The following is an 18,082-nucleotide window of genomic DNA, read 5'->3' on the forward strand; positions in this document are numbered from 1 at the left end:
AAGAAAAACATCAAAGTGATTTCCCAAGTCTAAGAAGTCTGAGAGCGTCTATTTTGTATAAACTCATGTAGCAAAAGCCACAGTTATGCAATGCGTCCACTTCATCCATCTCCTTGGCCAGATTTTAAGTAGCATAACAGAGTGAATAGAAGATCCAGCTACACAGATGGGCCCACACCCCGTTTAGTGACACTGTAAAGCATTATGTATGGCACAACACACTGTCGGGAAAAAAGCCCTCAGCTCAAGGGTGCATCAGCCTCCCTGCCCCAGAAAAGACCCGGTCCGGGGTTAAACCCAGCCACAGCACCACCGCTGACCTGCTCGCCCCACAGACGTGGCAGAAGCCCCGCGGCCCCTCCACCCTGTTCCGCTCCCCGGCCGCGGCACCTCTGCCCCTGGGGGAGGCCCGGGACTGCGGCAGTCAGAGTTGTGGCCACGGCCGCCCTGCCCGCCCACGGGAGGCCCGAACTGTTGGCCTGGCCTGCCGCCCCGCTGCGCCAGCAGAGTGGCCGGGGCCGAAGGCAGGGGCAGGGCCGCGCTCCAGGCCGAACCCGGCCCGCAGCTCCAGCCTGGCACCTTTGTAGTGGACGCGAAGGTTGCCCTGCGAGAGGCCGATGTAGTTGTACTTGTCCTTGGGGCTCCAGGATCGTGGCAGCGGCGTCTCCTCCTGATTGACGGCAGGGTAGAGGCGGCGGAGGCGCTGGCTCAGCTCCTGCTCCTCGGGCGAGCACGACAACCCCAAGTCCCCCCCCTGCAGGCTCCCCGCGCCCGCATCCGCCATCTTGGATTCGCTTTGTGTCACCGGGCGGGGAGCAAGGCCCGCTTCCGGCCGCTAGCCAATAGCGTGCGAGAGCGGCCACAATAGGGCCGCGCTGCCCGACGGGAACCGGAGTCCGTCCTCTCTCTCTCTTTCTCGCCGCCGCCGCCGCTCACTGCTAGCTGGGACTACAAGTCCCTAAAGAGCCCGCGCTCCAGGCCCCACTACACCTCTCCGCGCGCTGCAGCCTGGGAAGAGAGTCCCCTTTTGCCGGGCGCGCGTGAGCATGGTAGTCCTGAACCTATTCAGAGCAGGAAAAAAAGAAATCTCAGCAGTACAGAAACACAAATCCTCTGTTCATTAGCAGTGCAGGAGACCCATGGCGGAAGCAATCCTGACTGCACAGTGAAAGAGGCTGCACGGCCGGTGCTCTCTGAGTTAAGAGGCAGTGCCAGACTTTCGCTCCCAGCAGGCCCTGCAGTGGCGCGGTCCTAAGGGGTTGTCGCGCGCTTACTGGCGTCCTGCTGTCGCCTCCGTGTAGGGGTTGGTAGCAGCCGCTCCGCCAAGAGGGCGGTAGTGCTGTTACAGCGGCCTCGTGCTGGACCCGGTCTCTTCACAGAGCCCTCTTTCCGCCGGGCCCTGGCCCGGGCCGCTCCGGAACTGCCGCGGCTCGCGGGCGCACCAGTGCGTCAGGCGTTGCCGGGGCAGCTATGGCGGCGCGTGGGGGCGTCCTGAGGGGGGCCGGGCGCCTCTCCATGGCGACGCGTGTAAACAGCGCGGACAGTGCAAGCTATGGCGGGGCGCCGCACTCCGCCGGGCGGGTAAGGGCCGGGCCGGGCCGGGCAGGCAGGCAGGGCGGGCAGCGAGTGCCGGCGTCCGCCCTCTCCTCGGCGACAGCTGAGCAGAGCCCTTCTCCTTCCCCGAGGCCGTAGTACCTCCCTTCCCTGTAACGCGTGTAGGCGCAGAGTCTGGGGCAACCCGCGGGTGCTACAGAGACAGCTTCTGCAGCGCTCCGCCTGTGTAAAATGAGCATGAAGTTAGGCCATAGGCGGGATGAATTCACTTGTCTGCACTAACAGTTCAGCAAGTATAAGTAAACAGTGAAGAAGACTTGTAAAAATTGCTCTTAGGACTTCAGTATATAGCATTTTTCTAGTAAGAGCCACATAGACAATAAAAGAAGGAACTTCTAGAGTGATTGTTTTAGTAGTTACTTTGCAAATGTTACTGCTCATAGCTAAGTTTTTTTTTTTTTTTTTTTGGAAAATAATGCCTCTTTCTTACCACTACTTTATCTAAATATCTGCCTCTACTGTTAAAGCCTTATTCCAGTTAGTTTCAATATTTGAGAATAACGAGAAAGAGGTCTCCTTTGTTTTCTTTCTTCTTCTTCTTCTTTTTTTTTTTTTTTGAAAGATTATGCTGGTCTTCAAGCATGTGGTTCTTCGTTCTGCAGGCTACCCTTTGCCTACCTTCTGAGAGTGCCTGGGAGCAGCCAGAGCAGCACTGCTCCACAAGGGAGGGTGAGCCAGGTGCCCAAGGTGACTACAGCACAGGCAGGGCCCTCACTGACCAGGTGTGGTCCCACAGCACCCAAAGAAGGATGCTGACAGCAGGATCCTTCTGTAGTCCCAGATGAAGCAGAGTGATGAATCAGGTACAAGGTCCAGCCATGGGGTCCAGTCAAGAGCAGCAGGAGAGTGAGTAAGAGACTGGCTGGAGACAAGCTTATAGCATAGGTCCAACGTGTATCCAGCAGACAGGGCTGAAGACAGGCACAACTATAGCACAGTACAAGCAAGGGATTGAAGGCCCAGGCCTGAGCTTAAATGGAGCTTCTGGACCAACAGGCAGAGGGTGTGCGAGTGGTGGTCCCAGGGGATGCTGATCAGGGTAATTAAGGCCTATTGGTGCTTTGGATGCCCTAACAGCCGACTGGACAGCCTCAAAAGGAAAATTCTGGGCTATTCTTGGCCAAGTCAACTTTTCTCTGTATATCCTGGCAGAGGAAGGTGAAGGCTTATTTTATACCAACAGATAGATTTTTATCTTTGGATCTCAAACTCAGATAATGCAGGTAGTCCAAGAGCACACTATCACTGCCTTTTCTGTTTGAGGGCTCCGCTATGAACAGCAATATGAGACGGAAGTTTTATCCAATGAGCAAGTTTTTCTTGCTTTAATTTTACTAACTTTCACAATGCTGAAAAAGCCTTCAGTTCCAAATCCAGACTGTCTGTACCACAGTCCAAGTAGCAATCAATGCCACTCATGGGAGAAGTCCTAGACCCTTCTCTTTTCACTTTGTTAAGGTAGGCTTCCTAAAAATAATCATAGCACCTGAGAACAGGCATCTTTCCATATCCAAACATGAGCCATCCCATAGTCTGAGAACCCTTGCTTTTGTCAGGAAAGTGAAAACCTGTCACATTCCTGTCTGGTAGCACACTGCTTGCTTTCCTGACTGATGTGGCTGATTGGACTGCCATTGTCTTTAAGATCCCATCCTGCAAGAGAAAACGAAGCATATGCTCTCAGGTGGTTAGTGCACTCAGCTGTTCCAAAAGTGGATAGAAGTAGAGGGTGCTCGCTACTTTGACTATAAAACTGTTAGTGAGTTTAGCTGCAAATATAAAATAGTATCATGGCATTTCCAGATAGCTAGGAATAATATTTTTAATGTATGAAAAATGCACTTCGTATTCTAAAACATGAGTTATTATATGCTTAATGATCTGTTATATATTGGAGATTTTCAAAAGATCATGCAATTCTGTGAACTGTTGGCCACTTCATACTTGTCCTGCTCCTTGGCCCAGAGTATCCCTGGATATTGTTTACTAGTGGAATCTGATATTCTCAGTCATGGCTCCCAGTTACCCCTCCTTTCCAGTGCTTCCTTATGGCTCAGCATGTAGCATGAGCTTCCACTACTTCCTCATGCTTGTGGAGTTATGCCATGAAAGCACGTTGGGCCAGGTACACTACTCTCAGAAGGATGAAGTGTGTTCTCTATGTCTGTTTTGTTGTGTTTCATTATCACTGGGCATTGAAAAGATGAGCTTGGGTTAATTTTGTGCTGGGTTGATGACTTAAAGCAGCTTATTAGGAGGTCCTATGAGCACTGGCAGCAGCACAAGGCAAACTACAGGAGAATACATCTAGAAGGAAGAGACAGGATGGGAGAACAGGACAGCGGTAAGCTGATAGGATCAGCTCGCTGTGTCTCAGGGAATCTTACCCAAACGCTGTGGTTCCTTGGGCAACTGAGCTGACACGACTGCTTGGGGTTTCTCTCCCCTTTCCATTGCCAGTCACAGAATCCTTCCCCTCCTTCATCAACGTGTGATCCTTGAGTCCTTCTGAGAGCTGCCCCCACTGAAGGGTACACTTGCATGTTATATCTTGAGCCATTCTAACCTGGTAACCTCAGAAAATGATGCAGGTTAGTTTTCCTTTGGATTAGCAAAGTAAAACAGCTCAGAGCAGTGTTCAGCGTGTACTAGAGCTAGCACTACATAGGCCTTAGGAGCCTGCTGCGGTACAGAGAGGAGCAGAACTTCCCCCTTCAGCAGTGGTGGGCTGTTACACTGACTTACTGTGTTTCACAGAGCTACAACTTGGGGCTGGCATTTTATGAGCTAGGGTGGGTGATCCAACAGCTCACCAGATGTTTTCTCCCACCCTGACTCTGTGCTGGCACTTGTTGGACTCCTCTGAAAGCTAGTTCAGCTCGTCCCACGCTCACCTCCCTCCAAAAGCAGAGAGCTGGTGACTTAAATCTGCTTAAGCACTGACACCTAACTCCCACCCAAGCATGAAACCATACTGGCAGCTGAAGCCAATTCTTAGGATATCAAACAATGTCTGATCGTGCTGTGCCAATGTACAATAAAGTGACTCTACAAATTCATTGTGATCTCTGGATATTGCATTGTTTTACCATTTCATGCAGCCCTAATTTTCTCCTAAAATACACATGCAATCATATGTTCACTTCCTAAAAGCCCTATTCTGCTATACGTATCAGTTTCTAATCTAGGAAAGAGAGCTCTAGGTTGTATCTGTTGGCTGTACGTGTTCTGTGTTTTGCTAGTTCCTCTGGTTGTTGGTCCATCTATCCTGTGGCACTACTGCCACCCCAGAGGGCTAGCTTTGCAGGCGCTTTGGGTACCCAAAATCCCAATTCTTAACTCATGGGCCACAGTCAGCTTCTCCAGCACCATTTCTTATCTTAACTCTTTAGAAGACCAATTCATTCAGGCTTGCTCAGCTGCAGAGTGCAGCTTGGCAGTCGATTGAGCAAATGGTTACTTTTATTGGAACAGTGAGGACAGTACCAAACATTGCACCAGCTATCAAATAGCAAATACCGGAGTTCAGCTGTACTACGGGCCTTATCCAAATAATCAAAGTCACCCATCTTTTTATTCAATCAGTCCCTCTGTATATGTTACCCTGTTGGGTATTTTCATCTGTTCATAACTGGCTGTTTATTTTGGGTGTATCTTCCTCTGAGATTCTCAATCTTCATACATGGATAGAACCATGTATTTAGTTCATTCTGTATATTTTGAAATGTGTCTTTCTTGCCATTGCACAGGACCTCTCTTGCATCTTCCTCTGAGACTCCAGATTGCCAAACACATATTAACAGATTGAAATACACTCTTTCCAAGACACAGAAGACTCCGGTGAGTTGAAGTATTCCAATGAAACATCCAAACTTTAACTAACTTCATGAACATTAGTGCCTTGCTGAAAGCTCAGGGACCATCCCGAACTATTAGGAAGTTAAGCAAGTTCTAGTCGTTTTAATCTTTTTTTTGATGGAGAGAGACAAAAGCTGATTGTTGCTGCAAACTCTTGCATTTCATATCTAGATGTCACTTTTGTGGATTAATTATGGAATTTTTTAAGGGTGGAGGATAAAGGAGAGGCATATAAATGTTGCTGTTGGCTACAGCTTCTTGAGTGGACATACATGCCAAATATTATAGACAGAATTGGACCCATACAGCTAAAAAGCAGACCTGAAACTACATGCTATTTAGTTGCAGGCCAGGAGCTTCCTACAGAACATCTGCTCCCTAGTATGTATCAGTGTTAGTAAATAAAGTAAATTAGTACACTGAAAAAACTGTATCCAAATTATGAGAAATCAAATTCCAGGAACACATATATCAACAACCTAATGAGAGGTTAAGGGCTGTAAAAGTCATATATTATTTTTTGGGTTTTTTTTTCATTAGCATTTTGGTTGTATTCCAGGAATGTGCCACTTCTGTAACAAGCTAAATGTGCTACATTAGTATAAGAAATTAAAGTGTATTATTTTGTCTCTAGAACTGGGACATTCTCTAAGCGCTTTCCTCATTGTACAAAAGATCTTCAAGTCTCAATAAATTGGACTCCTACTGTTTCTCCAATATAATCTCCCTACTTCTTACTGCTATTAGGCCTTTTAAACTCCTGAAGTTTTACATTTCACTGTTTCAAGACTTGACAAGCCTGAAAGCTGGCTTTTGAAAGTCAAACATCTGGAGTCAAATAGCCCATATTTAATTTTAATTTTTTTTTTTTCCTTAACAGGAAGCAATTTGTATTGGATAATCCCATGTTGATTACATAGTTGTAATAATGAAGATAAAGCAGAGCAATCCAGCATAGCTAACTTACCTGTCCCACACCCGCTGTCCCCAATATACTGAGAAAGTTCCAAAAAGGAAATTAATTAACAGGCTCAAAGATAGCAAGGGGATTCTGCTTTCAGAAGAACTTATAATTTCTGAAGGAAAATTAATTAATCTATTGTTTTCTTTTTACTGTTCGTCAGAGCTGATCTTCATTACATTTCTACACTTATGCGATGCAGGTGTTTTGTGTAGGTTCACCAACCTGGGTTTAAAACTGGTAGTCTACATGAGTTAACTTAGCCAAATGTGTCCCCACTATGGGATAGTCTGTGGACACATACCCCAGAGCAAAAATACCCAGTGGAAACAAGCCCTAAGTCAAACCTCCTGTTCTGGTTTTCATATAAATTAGAACATGTTGCTGATCTGTTGATGCGATGCTTTATTTTCCAGTGGTCCCAGTATAGACCTAGGAACTATTCTTCATCCAAAGATGTGAACGCTTTCTCGCAATTGTGTAGTCTGGGCAGCATGAACAATAGCTACCAGGGGACTGTTTAGAGGTGCATCCAATTAACAAATTGTACTAGTCTGTGAAGATTATTTCTTCAAAGGACAAAAAAGCTCAACCCAGTTTTTAGGCATGGTCAGTCCTGGCTGAGAAGAGTTTCAGGGTAGCATCCTTTTCATTGTGTTTCACTGTAAGCTTAGACAGTTGTATTAGTTCAGCATTGTGAGGCATCAGCTGGGCTATTTTCCATGTCAGTTGGGCTCTTTGCTGTGGACCTAATCCATCTTTAGATACAGCATACAGATACTTTCCTTTTTTTTTCAGCCTTTCCAGCTTTCTGCTAGAGGCCATTGGTCCACATGGCCTGCATTTACATCAGGACAGACAGTCCTACAGCATCATAAACCCTGTTGTGTCCCAAAGGAGAGAAAGTCTAGGTAAGCACAGCTTGTATTAATAGTTAAGTCACCAGGATAACTGGAAGCAGTTTTTGAAAACAAAGAATTACAGAACAGAATCTCTTCCAGCATTGTTAGTGAGAAGGCTGATGTTGGGTTATCTCACAAAACTTCAGCCTAACAGAAAATACATTGCTGGTTCTGACTAGCAGCTCTTCAGGAGACATCAAATATATGTAATAGTGAGTCACGCTTACTGAAAACGTTACCATAAAATATTATTATTTGATAATTCATTGACCTACATTATACATGACCTTGTCAGGGCCCTGAGTGCACCAACAGGCTCTGCAAGCTCTTTTCCCACCCTAGGTTGCCTGTGTTCAAGAGCAGTTCTGATATGGCCTAACTGTGTAACCTGGCATCAGGTGCTGTAAAGAGCAGTGTGAGAAACCTTTCTGGGGCCTCCTTATCTTCACTCAGGCCTTCAGCCTTGGTCCCTACTTGAGCTATGTTGCAGCCATGCCTGTGCCAACCTGATACCTTGCTGATCCTGGCCTTCTGACTTGATGTCCTAGCTTGGCCTCAGACCTTCCTCATCACTACAGACTTGCCTGGCTACCATCAGGGACCTACTCTGCTGTTCTTGTTGGGATCCTGTGGGATTGTACCCTGTAGGGACATTACTGCCCCTGCTTGCCCTGGGGTCCCAGCTCCCCTTCCCTTGTGGCTGGCACAGCCTGCTCCTGCTGTTCTCCAACAATTAGCTCAGACAAGGACCAAGGCTGAGGGCCTGAGCTTAAATGCAGCACCCAAACAAAGGGGTGTAAGCCCCTAATGAGGCTTTTCACAGCTCTATGTCACACCTTAGCTATTTCCCAGCAGCCTGATTTCAGGTTTCAGCTGTGCTATCACAGAGCTATCCTTGAATGCAGGCACCCAAATGCCCAGGGGTAGGGGAAGAGGTTGTTGGTGCCTGTTGGTGCACTCATGGCCATGGCAGGCCTGCAGGACACAGAGTTGTGAATGATGTGATAATAAGGATACTTGAGCTTTTTAGTTTTAATTCTATTTGGTTTTAATGTATGAAGTATGCATGATAAATTCCAACAAAGGGACACTTGGCCTAGAACCTCAGGAGATAAAATATACTATCAGTTCTCTTTACAAATAATGAATATTCTCCTTGATTGATTTCAAATAATGCAATTAGCATTTATCCTTTTCTGATACAGAACCCGCTCACATGGTTTTTTTAGCAAAAAGTATTGGGGGAATGCATAATGTTCTTAAACTGAAGAATAATAATAGCAGGATGTCTAGAATAGCCCCTGTTCCTGTCCCATCAATCCTCCATTGTCTACTTTATGAGCTTCTCTTGCATGAGAGAAATGTTTATTATAGTTAAAAAAAAGTCTAGTCTGAAGTAATTGGCAGTAAGGAGAGAACCAAGATCCTTGAGCTGATTGATTGTAAGTCCATACTTGTGTCCCTTCTTTTCCTATGTCTCTACAGCAATAAACAGGCTCTTCTTACCATTCCAAAGCCACGATACTTGGAGCAACTGGAGTCTTACTTAAGGAAAGAGTTGCAATCTCTTGACCTGACTAAAAAGAATTCCCAGGAACTAAAGTTACAGGTCTGATTAAAAGTTCTGTTGACTTGAACCTACATGCTGGGATGGATTTCTTATTTTAATTGATCATTCAAAATAGATGAGGTAAGGCAGTAGATAGGTGGTAGATAGGTGGTAAGGCAGTATTGGGTAAGAAATGGTTTTGCACATGGCTTTAGAGAACTTGCACAGAAAGTTATTTATGTGTTAGATTGTTTTTTCTTCACATCTTCTATAGCCGCTTCCATTTTCAAATCATCAAAGCCAAAGTTTTCAAAAAGATATAGTAACCTAAAGTGGCCTTGAAACAGAATTCATTCACTAAACTCTTGAGGATGACTACCTAAATCCATAAAGCAGCAAATGTTTAGGTTCCCAGTTTTTCATTGCAAAATCTCCCTTGTTTCTGAAGTTAGGTTTCTGCATGAGTCAAGGAGGGGCTTTCTAATCTAGCTCTTGCCTAAGTCTAGTCAGGATCCTCAGCAGTTTTTCCAAGGTCTGAGCCTGGGGGCTCTGAGCATTTGAGAACGCATGCACTGGAGAGTGAAACCCACCACTTTAACTCAAAATGTAATAGGAGTGGGTGCTCCTCATTTCATGATATTGTGCAATTAGAGCATTTACCTAGGGTGTGGAAGCTTGGATTCAATTTCCTCTGAATGAGTTAATTCAAAACTCTCATTCCCAGAGGAATCCTGTAGTGATGAGGAGGGAAAATGGTGGATTGAAGAGAATGGAGAGAAATGAGGAGAGTGACTAATGGCAAGAGAAAACAGAGGTTTCATAGATGTTTTTATGCTTTAAAATATTTTTGACTTACATAACCTGTTTAATTGTATTTAATAGTTAGGTACAGTCAGTTACTGAGAACACTGCTATTGCTAATGAAGTCTTTGCGTGGCCCAGATACAATGTGGCAGTTTGGCTGTCCTCTCTGAACAAGTTTTACCCTGCTGAGAAGGATAGAATAAAGGAATCACAAAAGAGTTGAAGGTGGAAGAGACCTTTAGAGATCATCTAGTCCAGCCCCTCTGTTCAAGCAGAGTCACCTAGAGTCACATTGCCCAGGACCCTCTCCAGATGGCTTTTCAATATCTCTGAGGATGGAGACACCACAACCTCACTAGGCAACCTGTTCCAGTGCAGTCACCCTCACAGTAAAAAAATTTTTCCTTAGATTGAGATGGAACTTCCTGTTTTTCAGCTTGCGCCTATTGCCTCTCAACCTGTCACTGGGCACCACTGAAAAGAGTCTGGCCCCATCCTCTTGACACCTCCCTTCAGATATTTGCACACACTGATAAGATACGTCCTCAGTCTTCTCTTCTCCAGGCCAAACAGTCCCAGTTCTCTCAGCCTTTCCTCATATGAGAGATGCTCTAGTCACTTAATCATCTCGGTGGCACTTCACTGGACTCTCGCCAGTAGCACCATATCTCTCTTATGCTGGGGAGCCCAGAAATGGACACAGTATTCTGGGTGTAGCCTCACCCGTGCTGAGTAGAGGGGAAGGATCACCTCCCTCAACCTGCTGGCAGTACTCTTCCTAATGCAGCCCAGGATATCATTGGCCTTTTTTGCCACAAGGGCACACTGCTGGCTTGTGGTCAACTTGTTGTTCACCAGGACCCCCGTCTCTGCAGAGCTCCTTTCCAGCAGGTCATCCCCCCAGCCTGTACTGCTGCATCCACACACCGTTCCTGCAGAGCTTGTCATTAGACTAGACAAAATAGGCAGCAGAAGCAATGCGATCTCATTGTACATCTTTAAAATCATCCATCATGCAACTTGAGCCCTTGTCAACTCCGTTTGAACATTATAATTTCCCTCTGTGGAGCAGTGCCCTGACAGACTTGATTAAAGCTTTTCTTAGGCACTGCAGCATGATGGAGAGCAAACAGGTAGATTTGAGTGAGCCAATCAACAGTGGAGATATAACTCCACTGTCATATGACATATTTGGGATCTTGGACAGAAGATGGAGACATAAATACTATGTGATAGCAATATTTTTTTTTATCCTCCCTGTCATTAGATACCATTTGTGTTGGACAAAACAGTTGTCCCTAAAATCTGAAAAATGTGCCACTGAGTGTTTTTTTCAAGCTCTCTCTTTCTTCTCTTAGCCCTACAGAGAGATCTTTGAATTCTTCATAGACACCTTCAAGACCTACAAGCCCTTACTGTCAGCTATAAAGAATGAATATGAAGTTACTTTGGGTAAGCTCTGGGACTCTGATCCACGGGGAGAAAAAACACTGTGATAGAAAAGTGTTCTTAACACAGCTGATGAGTTTTACTGGACAAATACAAGATGAACAGTTTAAATAGATATCCATATGCAAACTGAGTAAAATGAATGTTCTAGATACCTTTGTATGAACTCATAAGTCTCTTTTTGATCTACTAGCTCTATTTCCCTCATACCTTGACTGAAGTATTTTTCATCTTCAGCACATACACACTCCAGGCAAGAGCAGTGTCTCAAGGTTTGTCTGGGACAATCACATTTATAGTAGCATGTAGCATGCTAATATGTTTGGATGCACTTGCATTAGTAACTTTAAGCTTGAATTACTCCTGAAGTAAGGCAGGGGAGAACGGAACTGGCTGTTCCCAAGCCATTCTTAGTGCTCTTTAAACTTTGCTTGGCATTGAGATGCCACAGTGATACCAATACTTTGTAAACAATCATAGTTGGATAGACATAGACTGTAGCCAGCAGCTCATTTCACATTAGTCCCTGTGCAGCTGAAAACTGTCAATAGATTTCTACTGGGACAGTGTCTTAAAGGATAGGTATTGTTTATTCCAGTATGGATTCCCTGAACTAACTAATCATAGTCAACAGCATACTTCTACCTGAGTCGGTGAGTCAATTTTACTCATTACGTAAAAACATTTTTTTAAATCAGTTTTCTTTTAGAACTCTGTTGTAGACATTTCTTCACTTCGGGTTTAAGAGACGCTACTGGTTTCCGTGCTATAGCTTGGCATATATTGTACTGCTTTCTGAAGTACCTTGTATTTACCTTGTAAATACTGACTCCTCCATATTGCTTGGATGTGATATTACCTCTTCTTTTGCCCTTTGAAGTCTCTGGAGACCCAGTAAAAATGTATGTTTTATGACAAATTTATTTTCAGAAATCAATTGAATGCTAGTGAACCAGAATGCCATGGTAGCAAACAAACTTGAAGTTCTAAGAATAAAAGAAATAAAAAAAGAATTTTTGGAGGGAAGTTTTCAATTGGGGTTGGAATCCTCCCACCTTTATGTGTATTGAGGACACACTCATTTTCTTAATTACAGATTTTACCTTACTAATGAGGTCTGCATGACTTATATGCCCTTTTAACTAAGAGAATTGGATGGAGCTATCAGTAAGTGATTTCCAGTCTTCTCTTTTTCTGCATAGCACAGACAAAGGATTATCAGACTGCCCAAGGAAGCAGTGAGCTAATCTAACAACTCATGGCCACAAAAACAAGAAGGTTCCACTTCCCTAGTCCGGAAGGTGTACTCACAGTGCTTTTAATCACCTATGAGCTGAACCAACTCACCCAGCAAGAAAGAAAAAGACCAACAGCTGCCAAGTCCCCTGTTGGTTTAGTGAGTTGAATTGTTCAAAGTGTCTGTGCTGGAGGAGAGATAAGAGCAAGTGTTTAGGAGCAGAAAGAGTGTAAAAGGAGATGAAAAGGAGGGGAACTGACTCATTTGTAGAACTGCATTCCCAAGTATTTATCTTTATTCTTAAATTATATATAACTATTTATAAAACCAGTTGTTTCAAAATCTGTGCAAGATGGCCATTCTGAGGGTTCCTAACATCGGAATTTTATATTCCACACTTTACAGTCCTTTACTACAGTGCTTGCAGTTTTGAGCTGCAGCTTTGGAGCTGATAAGTGGTCTGGATTGAGTAAAGAGATGACTCGTCACTGCACCTAACATGTATACTGTATCTGTAGCATTTCAGCTCATTTGAAGCTAAAGCTAAACCTTCTCTACCACAGCACAGAATTTCTTCACTTCAGGTTTCAGAGCGACTACTGATTTCCATGCCATAGCCTGGCTTATATTGTACTGCTTTCTAAAGTACCTTGTATTTGCCTTGTAAATACTGACTCCTCCATATTGCTTGGATGTGACCAACTGACTGTTATCTTTCTAGTCTAAGTGATTTAACAGCTGTGTTTCACTCAGTCTTTTAGGCTGCAGTCATATATCCTGTCCCAGCTTAATCTGTATGCACTTCAAGATTCTTACCACGGCACCCATTGCCAGAGGGAATTCTCCTCCTAAATCTGCTGGCATAACTGCACGTTCCCAATTAGTTCAGAACAATCTGGTTTAGAAAAACTATTATTAAAAGTTGACCTAAAACTGTACTGCTTAAGCTGTATATTTAGCTGCACTTGATCATTTTGGCAAAACAAACTTTGGAAGTAGCTAGCACATGCACTGTTGAGCATGCAGACCAGAGGAGGCAGCACCCTCCGATAGGAGCAGTTGATGTGCAGTCAGCACTGGCTGCTTACAACTGTTTGTCTTCTGCCACAACTGGACATACGACTGCAAGCATAGCTCTTTTGCGTAGCAAGCTTGTGCTGGGTCAGCACTGGGGCTTTATGGCATTGTTTCTGAAGTAAATCCACATAAATGTGAAGATATTACACAGATTTTGGAAAATAGCACTGTGGAGAAGAGAGCCATCCAATCCCTACAGCTGTTATGTTGATCTGAGATACAGGTTATGTTGCTGGGAGCTCCTTTAAGACAAAGCTCAGGATAGTTCTTCACTTCATAGTGAAGTAAATTAGTTGAGTAAAATACTCAGGTCACTATGTCCCCTGGGGCTTCACACTCTCTCCTTTTTGATGCTAATACTTCTGGGTACATCCAGCAATTCTGTATATACAGTGAGCTGCACCACAGCCTGAATTCTTTCTAAGTGGGAGAATGTCTGTCCTTTCATGATTTGGGGAGAGTTATGAGAGGTCATCAGAGAATCAATGTTCTCAAATGGCGGTGGCCAGCGTCCACACTACAAAGTAATCACTTTGGCAGTCAACTAGTTGTGCTCATTCTATAACTTCTCACATCAGGCAGCTGCAATTAAAAACAGTATTACGATTAAAGAGGTTTGCTCATGGTCAGGATTCAGTTGTGGAAACACTTAAATTACACCTTAGAACAAATGTGTTGAAGTTTTAACATGGTGTCCTTGGTCTTCACTGAACAGCCAAACAGCACAGGGTAGCAGGATCCCTATGCTATGCTCTCATCTTTACCGTCTCTGGGGGAGTTGTCCCAGTGCAAGTATTACAGTGAAAGAGTTTTGCAAAACCTTTGGTATAGTTACAATGCAGGAAGGAAATTCACACCCAAGTATAATGAGAACAGTAGTTCCTGTTCTTGTATCAATGTATGAGTTTTAAGTCCTAAAGTGCAAAATCCATTGCATAATGTTTGTACATAAATACTAATACCAAGTTTTACTGAGAAGGAAGAAAACCCTAAGTCAGATTATTCAGCATTTCCATCCTTCTCTTTAGAAGAGGGAGTAGATGCATTATTCAGCAATCAAAACTCTTGCTGCAGCCTTATTTGAATCACACTGTTTCCTGTCTTTGATCATTTTATTTTCTTGGTGGAATTCTATCTAGTTATATGAACTATTGCCTCCACACCAAGGAAATGGTATCTGATGAAATCCTTCCATGTAACCATAGCTAGGATTCTGTACTCAGGTCAAGTACAGTCAGTTTCCTCAGATAAGTATCTTTAAGAAAAACTTTAAGTCAGAAGAAAGAGTGAAAAGCACAAATTAAGCAGAGTAAGCCAAGAAGAGCAATCGAATTCTTTACTAGATTCATTGGAGGGAAAAGCAAGAGCATAAATAGCATGAGCTAAGATCAAAAGCCCTTACATAATAATCCTTATGAAGTTCATATGCATGGCTGGATAAACAACAGAATATAATCCCGAAAGATAAGCTCCCACTCCTTAGGCGCTCACCAGGACAAGTAGTAAAAGCTCCATGCTCACTCCTACTTCCAACCAACACTGTTTTGGGGTTGAATATCCAACAGCCCTGCTGAAAAAAATTCAGGCTTGATCATTCATTTTGAGAACCTACCTCTGCTTTCTTTAGCTCATCAGAAGGAGATAATCCGCGCCCTAGAGCCCCTGAAGGCTATGGTCACAACTGTGTCTGAGGAGTACACCCAACAGATATTGGCACTGCAGGAAAAGGAAAGAGTTGAAATAAACATGTTAAAGCAAGAGAAACAACATTTGTTAAAGTTCATTGACAACATGAAGGAAGAGAAGAGTTCTCTTGAGATTCAGGTAACTTGGACTATGATGATGAGTCAAACATTTCCTGATTTCAGTTAGGTGCATTTTATACATCTGAGCTCTCAATTTCCAGTCTTTCATCCTCTGGTGCCGGTAGATGTTTTGGAGTGGGCACTGAACGTCTGGCATGCTGGGCATGGCATGGTATTGATGCTGGATCTTAGCCAACTCCAGAGAATATCCCATTCCTTCAGGATAGCCTGTGGTGCTGTTGTCAGAATTTTTCACCTGCATCTGTTGTCCCAGCTGGCTCTTGCAGAGTCACATTTAAAGTGGGGAGGAAAGAAATATCTTTCTGGTACTAATGCTGGATTTTTTTTTTTTTAATAGCTAATACCTTAAGTTGCTGAGAGCAGAATTTCAGTAATCGCTGAGGGAGATAATGCATTAGCAGAAAGTCAATTAGACAGTCTCCGAGAAATGTAATTGACCATATAGCTCCACAGTTATCACAGGAGTTCTTACTTTCACTCCACTCACTCCTTCACTTTTAAATTCTTACTTAAAAGTGGATGTACTCTTACACAACATTGTGCACTTACACATCTTTAAATCTGTATCTTTCACTTTACTGCAGGCGGAGCTCCGTTATATCTACAGGCAAGATTAGTTCAGTCTTTCCAGTTTGAATTTTCAGTTCTCAAGCAACTTCAGCTACTCGGGCTGAAATGATGCTACTATTAGGGAGCAACAAGAGCAGTGCTGCGTTATGGAGTAGAGTGAGCCAGCAGCACGCTCTCACAGCACCCGAGCAAATGCTGATGACCATGTACTGGGCTGTGGGCAGAAGGTGTGCAGGTGGAGGAGGAGATGAGGCTGGTCGGGACAATTAAGGACTATTAGTGCTCTCAGAGCCCTAACAGCTACTATAGCTAATTCAGAAGTATCATAGAACTGCTAACTGGACGGAACACCTGGAGTGTCCAGCCCAGCCTCCCACATGAAGCAGTATTATTACCTACAGGTGACCTGCTTCAGGTCAGCCATGAGCTTGTATGGCTGAATTTTGAAATCCTCTGAGGATAGTGATCCTCCACCTGCCTGGGCAGCCCATCCCAGGGTTGTACCACCCTCCTGTGGAAAAAACGCTTACATATCCTGAGCACCAGGAAGAGACAGAGTCCTTGTCTCACACAGCAATTCTGCTGTGGTCACAAGTGTGGTAACAACATGAGCAATCCTACCTGAACTTGTTTTCATCTACTAGTTTAGTTACTTTATGGTGGTGAAGATGAACAAGCTTCAGCACAGACTATATAGACTCCTTATAGACATACAACTAGCACTTGTTGCACCTAGAGGCTTTGGTTTCACTAGCTAGATCAAAGTGCTCATAAATATACCTTCCATTTGCAGTCCTAGATGTACACTCAGCCCTCCTCTTGTTGGTATTCACAGGCCTTCCTGCTGCATGGAACCACACAAAGCCTTCTCTTAGAAGCAAGAAATTAGAATTATCCCAATTTAAACACAAGGCAACTGAGGAGCTGTGCAAAGTTTTTTTTTTTACCTTATCTGAGAACAGAGCGCTGAAGCCAAATTTTAGCCTGGGCTATTTAAATTTTGTAATCTAGGAGGTGAAGGAGGTTGAGAAGAATAATTCTGCTAAAAGCAATATTCCATTTTTGAGGCAACATTCAAATATTTTATCTGTGTTAGACATTCAAATATTCCTTGGAAGGATCCATCCAAGCTGTTAACTTCTTTGTTGGTGACAGTGCTGCTGTGGCTATGATGGTCTAAAGACATAGGCAAAACAGCATTGCTCCAGAAAGCTTGTATCTTTATGAGACCAACACGTTTTTTCATCTTCCATAAGAAAATAATAAGAATTCTTTGAGGTAACAGCTATCTTCTGAGCAATAAGAAAAAGAACATCTTGATTCATTCCCTGTATAGCAGATGAGGCAGGCATCAGCAGTGACAGGATGTGATCATGTAATGAAAAGCACATTTTGCACATGTTTTACACATAATGCCAGTTTTTAGCATTCCAGATTTCTGTCTATTTTACTTTGCCACTAAATAATTTAAAATACAATTAAAATTTAAAGTTACAGCAAATATTGAAAAATACAACAGAAGACAACCCTGTGCTGCTATCCAAGACATTTCTGTCAGCAGTTCCAGGGGAGTAAAGTGGTAAGAGAAGCAGCTTTTTTTCTCCTGTATCACCAACAACAGGGCAGAATATGTTGCCGGAAGGTTTTCTAGATATGAGCTTATAACAGAGAAATCGTGAAACCCACAACTGTATGTAATTAATTCTCTAGAAGACTAAACACTAAAATGGAGCTCCCTTCTGCACATTCACTCCTGAGTTTGAACACTTCTGTCATATTCCCATCCAACCTATCCTTTTCTACGGTGTCATCTCTTGCCCAATGTCCTGTTCCAGTGCCTTCCACTTTGCTTCCCTTATACTGTCTTCCACTCTTCAGTTTCTGCTCTAGTCTCATCAAGCTAGTCCAAGAGTTCCCACTGATGCTGTGCTCCTGATCAATTCAAGCCTCTGTTCCGTGCAGGTGGAGAATCTTCAAAAGGGCCTCACTGAGGAGTACCTTCGCTATCTCAATGAGTACCATGCCCGTAAACTGCTTCTAGCAAACCTGAATGAAATGCATAATGAACGTTTGGGCCTGACACTTCGCCAAGTCCAAGGTAGAGAAAGTGGATCTCTGAACGAACCCATCCTGCCCAAAGACCCAGATAAAGACCTATGTGTGCAGCATTACAGGAAAAAAATAAGAGTATCTCTGAAATATCTTCAGAGACTCTTTGAATCTTAAAAAAAATTA

The 18,082-nt window shown here is 43.8% G+C and overlaps 2 protein-coding genes across 4 annotated transcripts in view; one reads left to right on the top strand and one right to left on the bottom strand.

Moving 5' to 3' along the window:
* RANBP10 (RAN binding protein 10) overlaps positions 1 to 1,324 on the bottom strand; it is an 83,920-nt gene extending 82,596 nt beyond the window's left edge. The window contains exon 1 of one of the 3 annotated variants that reach the window (XM_068956429.1): positions 580 to 1,324. In XM_068956429.1, coding sequence (XP_068812530.1) covers positions 580 to 784 — 205 coding nt within the window. In that variant the 5' untranslated portion in view covers positions 785 to 1,324. The remainder of the gene's footprint in view (positions 1 to 579) is intronic. The other 2 variants (XM_068956430.1, XM_068956431.1) reach the window with 2 other exon arrangements.
* An 86-nt stretch (positions 1,325 to 1,410) lies between these two features.
* Positions 1,411 to 18,082, top strand: part of TSNAXIP1 (translin associated factor X interacting protein 1) — a 29,370-nt gene continuing 12,698 nt past the window's right edge. The window contains 8 exon segments of the mRNA XM_068956432.1: positions 1,411 to 1,545; positions 1,547 to 1,581; positions 5,364 to 5,454; positions 7,232 to 7,344; positions 8,821 to 8,944; positions 11,047 to 11,140; positions 15,079 to 15,275; positions 17,810 to 17,945. Of these exon segments, the coding sequence (XP_068812533.1) occupies positions 1,471 to 1,545; positions 1,547 to 1,581; positions 5,364 to 5,454; positions 7,232 to 7,344; positions 8,821 to 8,944; positions 11,047 to 11,140; positions 15,079 to 15,275; positions 17,810 to 17,945 (865 nt within the window). The 5' untranslated portion in view covers positions 1,411 to 1,470.

This window comes from Struthio camelus, chromosome 10, assembly GCF_040807025.1.
Source record: "Struthio camelus isolate bStrCam1 chromosome 10, bStrCam1.hap1, whole genome shotgun sequence".
Taxonomy (NCBI): Eukaryota; Metazoa; Chordata; class Aves; order Struthioniformes; family Struthionidae; genus Struthio; species Struthio camelus.